Source organism: Scophthalmus maximus, chromosome 2 (genome assembly GCF_022379125.1).
Source record: "Scophthalmus maximus strain ysfricsl-2021 chromosome 2, ASM2237912v1, whole genome shotgun sequence".
Classification (NCBI taxonomy): Eukaryota; Metazoa; Chordata; class Actinopteri; order Pleuronectiformes; family Scophthalmidae; genus Scophthalmus; species Scophthalmus maximus.
In genome coordinates this window covers 14,404,466-14,418,298 of record NC_061516.1, presented here as the reverse complement: position 1 = coordinate 14,418,298, position 13,833 = coordinate 14,404,466, and the positions used below count along the sequence as shown (strand labels likewise).

At 42.9% G+C, this 13,833-nt stretch overlaps 2 protein-coding genes across 4 annotated transcripts; both read right to left on the bottom strand.

Moving 5' to 3' along the window:
- Positions 1 to 381: 381 nt before the first annotated feature.
- On the bottom strand, positions 382 to 6,046 carry fam76b (family with sequence similarity 76 member B). Of its 2 annotated transcripts, none has more exons than XM_035624784.2 (10): positions 5,508 to 6,046; positions 4,762 to 4,826; positions 4,590 to 4,644; positions 4,277 to 4,432; positions 4,017 to 4,186; positions 3,821 to 3,871; positions 3,637 to 3,714; positions 3,340 to 3,472; positions 3,134 to 3,235; positions 382 to 1,509 (listed from the first exon to the last, which is right to left on the bottom strand). In XM_035624784.2, exons 1-10 carry the CDS (start codon positions 5,592 to 5,594, stop codon positions 1,420 to 1,422), a joined length of 987 nt encoding a protein of 328 aa, XP_035480677.1. In that variant the 5' UTR covers positions 5,595 to 6,046; the 3' UTR covers positions 382 to 1,419. The 2 variants fall into 2 exon arrangements, with proteins under 2 accessions (XP_035480677.1, XP_035480676.1); XM_035624783.2 differs by having other exon boundaries at positions 3,340 to 3,475; positions 5,508 to 6,044.
- A 528-nt stretch (positions 6,047 to 6,574) lies between these two features.
- mtmr2 (myotubularin related protein 2) lies at positions 6,575 to 12,940 on the bottom strand. 2 transcript variants are annotated; one of them, XM_035624773.2, is made up of 16 exons: positions 12,700 to 12,940; positions 11,695 to 11,797; positions 11,563 to 11,586; positions 11,347 to 11,413; positions 11,093 to 11,187; positions 10,903 to 11,007; positions 10,491 to 10,595; positions 10,319 to 10,402; positions 10,085 to 10,234; positions 9,797 to 9,985; positions 9,413 to 9,598; positions 9,107 to 9,313; positions 8,913 to 9,005; positions 8,710 to 8,823; positions 8,421 to 8,597; positions 6,575 to 7,709 (listed from the first exon to the last, which is right to left on the bottom strand). In XM_035624773.2, the coding sequence occupies exons 1-16, from the start codon at positions 12,777 to 12,779 to the stop codon at positions 7,545 to 7,547; spliced, it is 1,944 nt and encodes a 647-aa protein (XP_035480666.1). In that variant the 5' UTR covers positions 12,780 to 12,940; the 3' UTR covers positions 6,575 to 7,544. The 2 variants fall into 2 exon arrangements, with proteins under 2 accessions (XP_035480666.1, XP_035480667.1); XM_035624774.2 differs by having other exon boundaries at positions 11,347 to 11,410.
- Positions 12,941 to 13,833: the final 893 nt, after the last annotated feature.

The window sequence follows — 13,833 nt, the reverse complement described above, 5'->3', positions numbered from 1 at the left end:
CACACAAGACAGTTGATATCCAGCTTCGTAGTACAGGTTATCCATGTTGATCAATGTAAGGGGAAGTTGAACTCACTTCGTAGTACAGGCTCCTGGTACTCCCTGTAAAGTTGACACTTAGATTCTGACTATTAAGTTGAGTACATCATTCTATAAAAGCTTTATATACCAATATTTGTACTTCAAAAAAGGCAGCAAAATAAAGAATACTTTTTTAAATGACAGAACAACCAATTGAAGGGGAATTTAAAGATGTACTTTGCCTATCCTTAATACTTTTTGATGGCTAAGAGTTAATGTGCAAGGTGTATAAATTTAACTATAATATTTTAATTACATAAATCCCAAATGGATGTACAGTCTGAAAAAAATCAAACAAAGTAACAGTTTAGCCAGTTTTAATAGTTTTAAAACACTTGGTTTGGAAAAAAGTACAAAAGTGATCCTGGATGCCACAGTATGAAACCAGCCCAATAATGCATGGTGAAAGGTGTGTTCCTTTAAAAATCATCTTCTACAGACATGTTAATTTCAACTGGCCTTACCATACATATACTGTACTCACTAAAACAGATACAAGCAATAGTTTAAATACAATGGCTGACCCCAGTAATACATTTACAAGTGATTCTTAAAAAACTAATTAAAAAGGGGAGGGGAAAAAAAGAAGTTCCACCACAATGCCATGTGGTATCTGGCAGTAAAATCATGCAGTATTACAATCGTTCCACTAAAGAGAAACAGCAAAGCACTATAGCTGTCACACGGTGAGAAAGAGGGCAGCCAAGAGGTGTCTCTCTATCAGACAGCCTTTCAACGTGTTCATTGGTTGTTTTATGAATTGTTACTGAGAGTTCTTTACTATTGAGCAGCAGCTCAGTGGTCACCTTTCTCTCATTTGCATACATTGTAAAGTTGCGCAAGGTCTCCGTGGAGGAAACTTGTCTTCCACAATAGCATCCATTTAGAAAAATATAACTAATTGCTATCGAAGAAAACCCCCAAATGTGGGATATTCTCTTAGTATGTTGTGAGGAAATAAAAAACGCTAAGAAATACAGTTGAATAAATAAATTGCATGACATCCATAAAAATTAAGTGGATATATTGAGTAGACAGAATGGTATCCACATATGCACACAATGCTTTTTGTTTTGGCCCGGCAGTGTTAAAAATGAGAGCTCCATCCTCCACTCCATCTTGATCCAGTGGAAAAGGCGACATAAAATATCTAAAATATGTTGACATTGAGAGAAAGGTTTCTTTCATTCAACAATTGATATCCATGTAGAACATGGTCTCTGGCTTTACAAATTAGGTAATCAATGTTGATGGCAATGAGGAAAGGTAGGAGGGAGACTTTCACAGTGTTACAACCATGAAATTGCTCTGTGTCGTTACCCGCTGGCCAGCCTATTGTTAGGGCAACAGCAGTGAACTTCCTGTCCGGTCAAACTTTTTTCCTTTAGACAGCGCAGCCACTTGTTTCATCAACTCCCTGTTCTTGGACTGTGGAAACAAATGATTTACTGTTAGAAATGACATGCATAGTCGCAATTTCTAATACCTAAGTGGAAATATTTATAAAATCACAATGCATGTGTATATTGCACTTTTTTGTTGTTGAGGAAATTACTCATTTTTTTTACCGCTTACTGATCATTCATCCAATCCTACAAACTAAATGTTTTGTTTCATTTGACTGCATAGACTGTACTGATGAAACATTTTGGGAAATCAAACAAAAGGATCACATCAGCCACAGATCCTCATTTACAGAGTTTTACAGAAAATGGCTCAGGCAACATCCATACAACTACGTTTTTGTTTTAAAACTAAATGCGATAATTTTAGCTCCATATCAGTATTAACCCCCGTCCAAACTAACACACCAGAGAACGTATATGCATGTTCGTACTGGTGTAAAGAGGAAGCAGGCCGGCTACTCATTTAGTACAGTACAGAAAAAAAATTTGAACCTATGGTGAAAAGTTAGAGCAGGGATTATTTTCTTGGACTGAGGATGAGATGGAACTAGTATTTAAATAAGGTGTTCGTCGCTGGGGGTCAAGTCGGGCAACTGCGTCATCGTTTCTGAACGTCTCTGTTTTTACCAGTCCATTCTAAAACGCTGGCCCAGAGTTTTCAGGGTGAGCAGCGGCTTCAAAACTTCTCCGTTTAGGCACTCCAAAACTCTGTAGTGTGGACGAAGTAACCATAGTGATGCGTCTTAAAACGAAAAAACGTAGCTATGTGGATGTAGCACAAGTTGCTGGAGATTATGTTAAGGTTGGAACAGTGTGAGGCAGTGGCGGTTCTCTCGTCAGTGTTATATTTATCTCATCAATGCAGTACAAGTTATCGGGTCCTTTATTGATTATATTATAATTAATTATAAATAAATACAAAATGAATGAATAAATACAACCAGTTTCTGAAGCAGCAACAATGTTTAGAGTCACTACAGTACACAACCTCAATACTACCTCTATGTAAATTGTCAATAAACTTAATGTTAATCCTGAGTGAAGAACACAGACAATCAGTCAGGATCAGTTATCTCGTCTCTCCTCCTCCCCCCTGCTGATGTGGATTCATCATGTGCAGCGTTGCTGCTTGAGAGGAGGGGGTGGCTGTCTTAGCGTGAAGCTTTGAGTTTACAAAATTTGACAAATTTGAAGATGAGTCATATGAAGTCTACATACATTAAGCTTCCATATGAGTGTGTTCATAACAGTTCATTCCAAGCTTAACAAGCACACTGTGCGTGCGCAAAACTTACATCGCTGGAGGGCAGCAGTTGAAAAGCTTGTTCATTGTTGTATGATAAATTACTCTTATTTTCTACTTGCAAAAGTTTTGATTGCACTTACTCGAGTATAATGTTCTCACTGGTCTCCACCGACGTGTGTGTCAGAGAGGAGCGGCTGCAGCCCGACCATAAAGGAGCGTTTAAGTTTTATAATGGTTTATGAGTGAAACCCTGTGTGGATGCATGGTGAGTTTAAATAAATGGATTTTGTCTCATTGCAAATGCATTTCAGGCAGTCTTTTTATTGCAATGTATTTATTGCACATGCTCATATCGTGACAACAATGAAAACACTATGTGTATATGTATGTAGTTTCCTACCTGTTGCAGCTCCATAGACTCTTTGTGTGATTTCTCCATTTGGTTCATCTTCACACGCATGTTGGATTCCTGGTACTGAAAGTCTGCTTTGATCTCTGTGAGCTAGAGTAGAGTTTTATGATCAGTACCTCAAGCAAATCCAAGCACACGACAATGATGTAACTGGACTCATTGGATCAGGAGGTCAGGCGAGGCCAGTGTCCTACCTTTCGATCCTTCTCTAGGATGGTCTGATCCCTTTGCTGCAGAAGTCTCTTCAGCGACATCACTTCCTCTTTCAGCTGGCTGATGAGGATGAAGTTGTCCGTTCCTCCAGAATCCATTGACTGGGTAATGGAACTACTGATGGGAGAAACAGAAGCATATAAGCCTAATGCTAAGATGGGTAGTCAACATGAGGGAACAAAACATAGGAAGGAATATGCCAAAAAGTATTTTATGTCAACAATGATGCAAGTTAATTCACTTCATATTTTCTTAAATAGTGACAACATCTATCCCACCTGTCCCCATTGGATGGCTTCATCTCCAGTTTTGGTTTCTTCTTTGGAGTCTCCTTCTGGATTGAAGACGATTTATGGCTGCACAGAAGATCAGATGAATATGTAAAATTTGGGCCCCAAAAATCCATCAATACTCAGTTTTACCAGGTGCATTATGTTGGTGAAAAGAGAGGGACATTTTTACCTCTGCTTCCACAGTCCCTGCTCCTGCTCAGGACTCAAGCTCCCACTCAGTCTGTAAAAGACGGGTAAGCTTAGAAAACAGCAGCATACGACAGACACAAAATTTTTCCACAACCCTGTCTTTAAAAGCACTGGCCCCACTGAGCAGCTCGAGCATGAAAGTGCTGGAGTGAGAAGTAACAGAGCAAAGGGCATACTTGTGGTGAGAACTGCTGTGTCTGTGATGGTGGTGAGGTCTGGAGTGGTGGTCTTTCTCATTCAGGGACGAGGAGTTGGAGGAGCCAAAGCCCTTCCTCTGCTCCTTGGTCTTCTGCAGGACACGGCGGTAGGACAGAGTGCAGAGCCAGCACAGCAGTTTCCCATCCACCTGTGAGAAGGGTATAGGAGACAGTAGCTCGTGAGACCTGCTGTTACGTATTCAGTGTATAATCAGACTGCACGTGTGTCGTGTTTGTACCTTTCTCCTGCCTTCCTCCTTGCGGTCAAAGGCGCATTGCTGTTTGCACTGCTCACAGGTCTGTGGGGGTCCATATTTCTTCTCTGAGTTAGTACAACGCTGGCACTTGGTTCCAATAAAAGCTGCAATGATGTTACAGTACTGGCAGGGTTTGGGCTGTGAGGGCAGACAAAAGACAAAGGTGAAGCTTAGAAGTTTACCTACACTCCACGTCACTTTAAGTAAATATAAACTAGGTGCAACTTGATTTGGTTAAAACAACACGAATTAAAAAATGCTTCAAGGGGAAAGATGGGGGAAACTTGTTACTCACGGTTCCAAACTGTTTGACGTTCTGGGCACATTTCTTGCAGATTGTATTGGTTTTGCTGGAAAGGATAAACAGGGGCATACATCCAAGACAAATGACGTACAGAAATGTGCAGAAATTCACCATATTAGAAAGAATTTAAGCTGAAATTAATCATTGGGTGAATGTGTCTCACCTTTCCTGCTGAAATTCGGATCTGCAGAATGTGCACTTCACTATTGGGTGTGCGATGCGACACTCCTACGGAAACAAAAAGACAAATTAAAGTTCATGTCAGCGTCTGTTCACGAAAAGCGGAGGAATTATATTCCGTGCTAAATGGCCGCTGGACTAGACAGTTCATTAAAATTGTTTTTTAGAACTCAATGTCGGCAACAACATCTGGGGGGGAAACGGTGCCAGACAATGTGGGTGTATACAAGTGAAGAATGCCATGGAGCTGGTTTTGTTCACTCCATGATCCAACACATCATCACACTTGGCAAATAACGACGGGATCAGAGGCGCACAAAGTTGCCTTCCTGCATTTCAACACTTTCCCCCTTGGAGGGATAAATAAAAAAAAATGTTTCTGTACAGTGCGGCTCTACAAGAGCAACAAGTTTGTTTGTTTTGTTTTTTATAATAAAACTCCTTCCAGTGCCTCGTGGCTCCACATTCAGCTGGTCGTCATACTACGGACGGACGAGCCGTTGCCAACGTCACAAACACCCTGGTCGTGTTGAAGTGAGATAGAAAAAAAAGAAAGAAGAAAAGAAAAGACAGTGATTGCATCTGCGTGTCTAGATTGCAAAGATAAACGCTGTTGCATAATCCCCAGCCCGACTAACGTGCTGCTCGTGGCAACACCATCGCGCCCAGGCGGTGGAAGAAGAACAAACAGACAAGGACGACCGCGTCTTGTTTACACTCGGGTCGAACCTTGCACAGCTGCTGGCCCTGCGACAGCTCCTCGAACGGGTACCGCTGGTTGCACTTCGTACAGGCGTACAGCGCCGACGTTGCCATCGTCGCCCGACCGATGTCACCGAGCCACACGACGCGCGCACCGAGGCGCCGTCTCCTGCCTAGCCGCGCGCGGGTCGACGCCTCGGGGCGAGCGCACGCAGCGCTGGCATCTGGCGCTAGCTAGCGTCGGTCGGCGGCGCTGGGCAGCACCGAAATAGCTCAGTTAGCCGGAGGGAGCAGCCGAAGAACAATAAACTCCGACTATCTCGGAGCGTTCACGGCCCGTGCGTCGTGCCAGCGCACTGTCGCGACGTCGACCGTCAGTCGGGCGGACACGTGCGCGATCCGCCGACACGGATCTGGCCTTTTTTTTTTTCTTTTCGTTCAATTGACTTCCCACTGTTCTCGCGGCGAAGGGTATTTTTCCTGTTTTCCTCCTCGCTCTTTTTGTATCAACGCCGTCGACGTCGTCACGAAACCGGAAGTGGCCCACGGCTCCGCAAGAAGAAAGGAAACCTATCGCGACACAACATCCGTCCGCGGGATCCACAGTTTGAAATGCTCCGAGCCAATCGCCTGTCAGCTCCCCATTCTGCACAGCCCCCCCCGAGTCCCATGATGCCGTCGCCCCACAGCGTGTCCACGAATTTGATCGCTGAATGAATGATTGCAGTGATTTACAGTCGAATCGAAACATTGGTGGTCAGGGATGTGGACACTAGTGTGACTTGGAACCCGACCGATATGGATTTTGGGGGGGGGGGGGGGGGGGGGGGGGGGGGGGGGGGGGGGGGGGGGGGGCTTCTGCCGATACTGATATTAGGAAGTAAAACATTTCCAATAGAACTGATTTTAGATGGATAGGTATATACCTATCTATCTATATAGGCTAATGTGACAATCCATACTGACTACTTGAAGCCGAGTCATGTGTTTATTGCTAGTATTCATACTGTGGAAAAGCTGTATTTGGCGTATAACTGTGGCAATCACAAGTCTTGAATATTATTCTCTCCCAATCATTCAGAGCAAGGCAAAGATATTCATTAAGATTTATTGAACTAAAAAAATACCCTAACAAATTATTAGTTGTTACACTTTTTGCTTGCTATTTAAAAAAACAAAACAACATTGGCTGATAGTAGCTTTAAAATGCATCTGCAAGAAATGTTCAGTCAAACATTTAGAGTAAATGATTGCTAACTTGGACTAATGAACTGTTGCATATTCTGTCCATCTTATTAACATTGGATGGGAACATCTGTAATTAATTCGTGGCATGAGACAGAGTACGTTTGTGAGCTATAAATACAAGTCTGAACTAAAAGATAATAAATAATGCTGACTAGTTAAATGAAACTTAAAATTTAAATCACTCAATGACAGGAATGTAATATGACACATAACTATTTATATATCCAAAAACCCTCAGATATTTGGTCACAGCAATCTAAAAGCACCAACTTGTGAAGACAAGCCACCAACTTTTTTTCAAATTGCCCTCACGCACTTAGCTACATTTGAAAATCAGTGTTTAACAACTCTCATGTGTTTTAGTTGATGTGAAAAGTAGAGTTTTGGTATCAAAATTATATATGCAGCGGTGTACATTTTTCTATTGCTTCATCTCAACCAATCATGATCTAACAAATATTTGCAGTGTGGAGGGATGACATGAGTGGTCCTATGACATGTATAAGGCATACATAATTTAACTTGAGTAATATCTTAGTGTACTTCAAACACCATCAACACTGATTGTATGTAGTTCAATATGCTAAACAGTCCTCAATATTCTGGTTACATGTCCTCTCAACCCCTGGAGAAAGAGTACAATATGGCTGTAGCAGTCTGAGACAGACACTCTTCTGTTCCAGTCAGATTCTACAGGACCTCTGAGAGATGCAAACAGTCATCTGCTTACTCACACTTTTGGTGATATTGTATTAACACGCCAGGTCAGGCCTAGAAAACCTGAGCCTCTGCAATTGTAACGAGGGTCAAGTTGTGTCAAACAAAAGTCTGCACTGGAGTGATGGAGCGTGTCGGGGAGCCTGCACGCTCAGAGGAGGAGGAGGCTGAGCGGTTGGTCACCTCTCGCTGTAGCTCGTCCACTCTCTTCTGGAGCTCCGCACGCTTCGCCAACAGCTCCTTGTAGCGCTGATGAAGAGGCTCCTGACAAAAGGAAAAAAACAACTCATGTTCAAACACTGAAACGTAGCACTTATAAAACACTGTCCTTTGAGCTGCCCATATTTTGGCCCCTGATAGATTCATTATTTTAATTTGGGGTTCATATCTCTGTCAATCAGTGTTCACAATATACATTATTCGTCTCATACTCTACACTGCTGCAGGCCATCTGTCTGAAGCCGTTCTGGCTCTTGGATCACCTCCCGAAATGCGCAGTCTGCTCTGATGGAACAGCTTGCCAACTCTTGTTGCTGGTCAAGTGCTTCAAGTTTTTACTGGAAGTGTCAAGGCGCTTACCCAGAGGCTTCCCATATAGCCGGAAAAATGTCAGAGTGAGTCCGTGTGAAAATGTCCATATGTGAATGGCAAACTCGTGAAAATGTCATTGAACGTTCATTCAAGGTCAGAAAACTGCTCGAGTCAGATACTGAAAGTCAGGATGACCAAGACAATAGGCCCACATCACCTCGTTTCACAGTGGTTTACTTTGTATTGTGTTGCTCTCTTTCATATTTAAAAAGTAACGTAATAATTGTGTAATCTCTCTAAGCTGAGGTTAAAAAACTCTGTCTATGTCAGGCTGTGGACTTTGGTTTTTGTAACTTGTAATATGACATACGAAAACCTGAACAGCATCATGTTCGCACATTTAAAACACTGGTCTTAAACAATTAACACGCTTCCTTGACATGCCTGAGGTCTCATGCGAGGGTTCCAGCGGATGTAGTAGCCAACCCAAAGCTCCAGGTGGCGGAGGCTGACTACCGGGAACAGCACATGGTTGGAGTAGTTCACATACAGAGGATTGGTAAACTCCTCCAGTTGGCTGTTAATGTAAGACCACAACGACACTGTCCTCTTGGGAATCTCCTGTAAAGTACAGAAGTAGATGCGATAACACTGAATGTGCAACAAATGTCCTTATTGGTAAGAGACTTAGACTTTTTTTAGAGAGAAAGATAATAATAAAAAAAGCTCTTACTTCCTTGTGCCTCTGCTGTTCGCTGTTACACAAGAACGTCCCAAACAGGCAGCTGTACAGGTGGTCCAGGATGGTTACCAGGAAGTATTCATTAAACTCAAAGGCTGCCGGAAACTTAAACAAGAGAAGCGTCATTATTATCCCTGAAGTCCATGTTATTCTGAAGTTGTTTTTTTCACATTTCAGTATCATTCATTGCTTACCTGACGAGTCAGCTGCCAGACGCAGTCGATGAACTGAATAAAAACTGGTGAGCGGTCTGCGTCTGTGTGGTTTTTATCGCCATGACCGATTCGCTGCAAACAAAAAGAGGGAAGATAAAAAGGACAATCAGTGATGCAACTGAAAGAGCCACTGCGGGTATCCAAAGAAACATAAAAATGTACAATTTGTTTACCAGCTGGAAGCGGTGACCGAAGCTCAGCCACTCCTTCTCGAGCAGCACCTCGAAGCCGCGAATGGTGCGGTAGTAACTGTCCAGCATGAGCATGGCCAAGGAGGTGAGCTGGGCGGTGCGGTCCCAACCGTCGCTACAGTGGACCACCACAGATGTTTTCCCAGACTCCACCTTGTCTGCAATCCGCAGAGCTCCTGCCAGGATCAGCTACAAACACACACCGCTCAGTCAAGAGCCTGGAAAGTGGCTGTTTCTTTTTTTCTTTTTTACCTTGTTCTTTCAGCAGTGATGTATCACTATGCTCACCTTGATGTGCTCAAGCCAGTGAGTGGACTCCAGATTGGAGAGCCAGTGCGAGTCCTCGATGTTTGGGTAGACCACGTCCTTTAGCTTGCGGAGTGACTCCCTCATCACGTGGATATTGTGAATATCCAAGAACACCAGCTCTGCATTTTGATATGCATCCTCACTTTCGTATCCGCCCCCTTTCATCTGGAAGAAGCAAGTGGAGAACAGGAAGGTTATTTAAATCCACTGGGCACAGATCAGCAAAACTTTATTACCGACCAACTCCAGTATGTTTTCCGACACCTGAGCCTAACCTCCAACCTCCATGTACAGGGGGCAATGACATGACAGCTCATTCCACTTCTTAAATATTGCTGTTGAAAATAGATTTAGAAAATAAACCTTGTTGGCGACAGCGTTGACACTGGGCCTGGCATCAAAAATGAACAATTTATGGGACTGAGCGTTAGCATCCATGATCGCCTGGAGATATTTCTCATCCTCTTTGCTGCGCTTTCCGTTTATCCCAACCATGGGCTGACTGCAGCGCGTCACTGTTGCTTGGCTCTCTGGATGGATCCATGATAAAACCTGGACAGGGAATATTGGCAGAATATCACCAGAGACGCTCCAACAAACCAGTTGCCCAGGAGAAGATAGTTAAATTCATGCCGAGGAGTGGCCACTCACAGGTATCCTGCCCTTTGCCCGGAAGGCAGCCAGTCTCTTCAGCTCTTCATCAGGTATGTTGACGGGAACTGCCAGAGTTGATGGGTAGGTGTCACACAGCTCGTAGTGATCATTTATTTTAGTTATCCTCCAGCTTTCATTGGGTATACCCTTCAAAGAAAAAACATGTAATAAAATGTATGTAATTAACTTCCTTTAACATTTAGCTGACGAGTCAGAGTCGTCTTTAAATACCTGTCTTTTGTACTCCGAGACAGCATCATACACCTTCCATCCGTTTTCAGGAAAAACTTGCCCATATTCAAAGGCAAAGATTTGCTGGGGAGAGCAGAAGAGAAATGTGTCACCTGGCGGACAGTGCGGGGCGACAGTGTCAGCGACGGGGCGACAGCTGAGAATCACTCACCAGCCCGTTGGAAACAGGAAACGCAAATTTTATCAGCACTTCGAAAATGGACTTCCTGAGTGTGTCCTCCATCTGTTTGTGTGCAAATCGTAGATTGCGCATATCCTGCAGAAAGTCAGAGCAGCGAGTTCTGGGATCAACAGCAGTATGTAGAAATGAGTTGCATTGATTGTTAAGCAACAACATGCAGTAACAGTTATTGCCTAGTATGCTAATGTAGACATACTGCTTTTCTGACAGCACGGTTTACACAGCAGGGATTAAAAGAGGAGCATCCTCTCTAACTTAGCCTATGCACTGTATAACATCATCTACTCTTGCCGTCTTGCATCTGTAACCAGTAAAAATCTGAACTGCCAGATAAGTCAACGGGCAGATATTGCAGACCATTTCCGACAGCTTAGTCACTCACCTTGCAAACTAGCCCGTAGGACACATCACCACGGCTTGAAGCACTTCCAATCTTTTCCACTCGACTCACCACCCCGAGGGACAGGTCCAGCACGAATGCTGGCTCCTACAAACCAACTAAACGTTAACAAAACACAAAATGACTCATGTACATAATCATAAATTCATTGCAAAAAAAATGTCAAGCGTACCCTGTCCATGCATTTGAAAAAAAGCCTGTAGTTTGTCACCATCACTGTTCCCCTCAGTGCTCCAGTGAAGGGACAGAAGTAGGTGACATCTTGGGCTGGAGAATAAAAGGGATAATAATAAAAATCAAATAGCCAAATATAAAAACAACGCTATTCCAAATTGTTTCGATTTCAAAGTGGGAATAAGCCGCTCTACCCTTATTGCGTGCAAACTATTTTGATTAGAGTTGCGATTGCAGTCGAAAGAAACCTACCCATGTCTTGCACAGTTTCATTTGGAAGCAATTGTGGTTCTTCTTTGTCTGATTCTCTAAGCACCTGCTGAAAACATTAAATAAAAATTAGACTATATGTGTTGCAATATCTCGACATAAACCCATGAAATGTGAAGCTAACCAAACTTTTGAAAATTAAGGCATCATTCAATACTTTGTTGACTAGTATGTTATTCATGAGAGGGCATACAGTACCTTGGCAGGAGCTTTGGGTTTAACCTGAAAGGTCCAGAGAAGAGAGAGAGAGAGTCATGCTTCAGCCATTATTATGAGCTGCTTTAATGAAGCAGCAGGATCTCTGTGAACTGTGCGGCGGCAGCTACTGACCCTGAGCTCCGGGGAAAACTCTGCAGAGGTGGACACGGAGTCGGCGGACATGGCCGAGGGCGGCTTGGCCTGGGCAGACCGGTCAGAGCGAGAGGTGGCCGTGCTGTTGAAAGATGTAGTGACAGACGAGAAAAATTAAAAGTACAGCAACCATTTCATCTCATCTCAACTCATTTCACTCACTCATTTTGCACTCCCTTTGCAGTGGTGTTGATACTATTATTTGATCAAATAATTGGTCAACTAACAAAATTACTTGAACTTAATTTGGGTATGTACCTCATAAAAATACCAACCGTGTATTGGTCACAGCTAAATGAATGCAACAAAAGCTTTTTAACTGTTAGTCAGACTGAGCAGGCACATGTGTAATATTGCAATTAAGCAAATTGATTATCACTTGGTCTAAAGGAAATATCCAATCAGCAACACTGAAAACAATGAACTGTTTTTGCAAGTCACTTATCAAGTATTCTCCGTGTCCAGGGTCTGCAGATTCCCTCTGTGCCACGGAATATTTTAACAAATCAAGTGACTCGAGACGTCACTGTGGGCCCCTATGATGAGCATTGTTTATTACATCCAGATGTTTTGCTGAACTACCAACCGACACCTCAACACATAGTGAACACACGACTCGACGAAGTGGCTACATGAGGGTGTAGAGCTGCTGCTCGGACTAAAGGGAGGAATGTATGTTCTGACTCTGGCTCCATACATTTTGATCATGTGCTAAACACGTCACGTAGTGGGTCACATGAATATTCGATTAGTCGACTACGAGTGGATAATAACCGATTATGACAACAGCCATCAACTGAGTGGTAATTCACTGTCAACACAAGTGGTCTTGTGGTCCCATGGCAGTTTGTTCCCCGGTTACAGTATGAGTGGTTTGGCAGTAACTCGGGAACGGTTATACAAAGTAAAAATACAAATAGACAAGTGGAGTAAAATAACTTCCTGTTAGTTTCACAACTCTCGTGTTGTGGGGGGCTCAGCTACCTGGACAATGAATCAACGCTGGGCTGTCGAGACGAGGATCGCCTGGAGCCCAGACTGTCGACGCTCCCGCTCTTCTCCATGTTCTCCCGGCGAAGCGTTCGTACAACCGCTGGTGGGAACCCCGGCAGAGCGACGGGAGAGAGTCCTCACAAACCCTCTCGGACTACAGTAAATCCGCACCAACAAAAGGAAGCTGCCATCTTTTCCCAGCAGCCTCCCAATCCCTGTCACCGGGACTTTTGGAGACGGCGCCCCCTGTCGGCTGTCGACAGTATCGGCCACTCGCTTGCCGGCTTCACTGCGTTTGGTACGGGTGGGTAACTGCTGTTACAGATATGTATTCTTTTATTTTGCTGTTTTTTAAGGACATACCACAAAATTTAGTACACACAAAAATTGGACAAAATCGTTTTGTCAGGTCAAATTATATTTCTCAATGCACGCATGTATTCATTTGTGCATCAATACGTGTATGGCAATTCCCGTCCCATATTGTTCCTAAATGCCCCATCTCTGTAACTTCGTTAGTTTTAGTTGCATGTATTTATATTTGATTTCTCAGAAATAATACATTTTTTATTTACTTATAAACAGACCACACTCACTGCATTATGCTTTAATTGTGTTACATTCTGTGCTAAAAAGTATACCTCATTTACATCTAGATATAAAATTAAGAACTGCGAATCATAGTTCTGTTGGAATTCACAAAATTATCACACTGCTGCATGGATATTGCACAATAGGTCTACTGTTATTGGGTAGACAGAGGGACAAAATAGGAGCTATACTTTGGAATTTACATAGACGTGTGGGGAAAAGCACCAAGCGATATAAGGTGATTTTTTTGAATTTACAAGAAATCTTTATACACTTCCAAATAGTTAAAAAAACAAACTGCAATTGTTGAGATGAGGTAGAGTAGAATAGAAAACCAGAAATTGATATTAAAGATTATATTATGTCGGTCTACTTTGCAGATATTTAGCAGAATTGTAATTTTAGGTTACAAATATTTGTCTTAAGTGAGTTCCTGATTATCATTCTGTCCTTAGTTCAAGTACCGTGACATTTCAAGGTTTAACATTTATGTACGAATATATCAAACCCATTCCGTCAAAACTGATCATTACT

What these genes read in the sequence shown, in the direction of transcription:
- fam76b (XM_035624783.2), bottom strand. Translation starts at nt 5,594, where the DNA reads ATGGCAACGTCGGCGCTGTACGCCTGTACGAAGTGCAACCAGCGGTAC. An exon ending in AGGGCCAGCAGCTGTGCAAG is followed by an intron (nt 4,827 to 5,507) that starts GTTCGACCCGAG and finishes TTGTTTCCGTAG; the next exon opens with GAGTGTCGCATCGCACACCC. An exon ending in CACAGCAGTTCTCACCACAA is followed by an intron (nt 3,872 to 4,016) that starts GTATGCCCTTTG and finishes CGTCTTTTACAG; the next exon opens with ACTGAGTGGGAGCTTGAGTC.
- mtmr2 (XM_035624773.2), bottom strand. Translation starts at nt 12,779, where the DNA reads ATGGAGAAGAGCGGGAGCGTCGACAGTCTGGGCTCCAGGCGATCCTCG. An exon ending in TTCCTGTTTCCAACGGGCTG is followed by an intron (nt 10,403 to 10,490) that starts GTGAGTGATTCT and finishes TGCTCTCCCCAG; the next exon opens with CAAATCTTTGCCTTTGAATA. An exon ending in ACCCTCGCATGAGACCTCAG is followed by an intron (nt 7,710 to 8,420) that starts GCATGTCAAGGA and finishes TCCTTTTGTCAG; the next exon opens with GAGCCTCTTCATCAGCGCTA.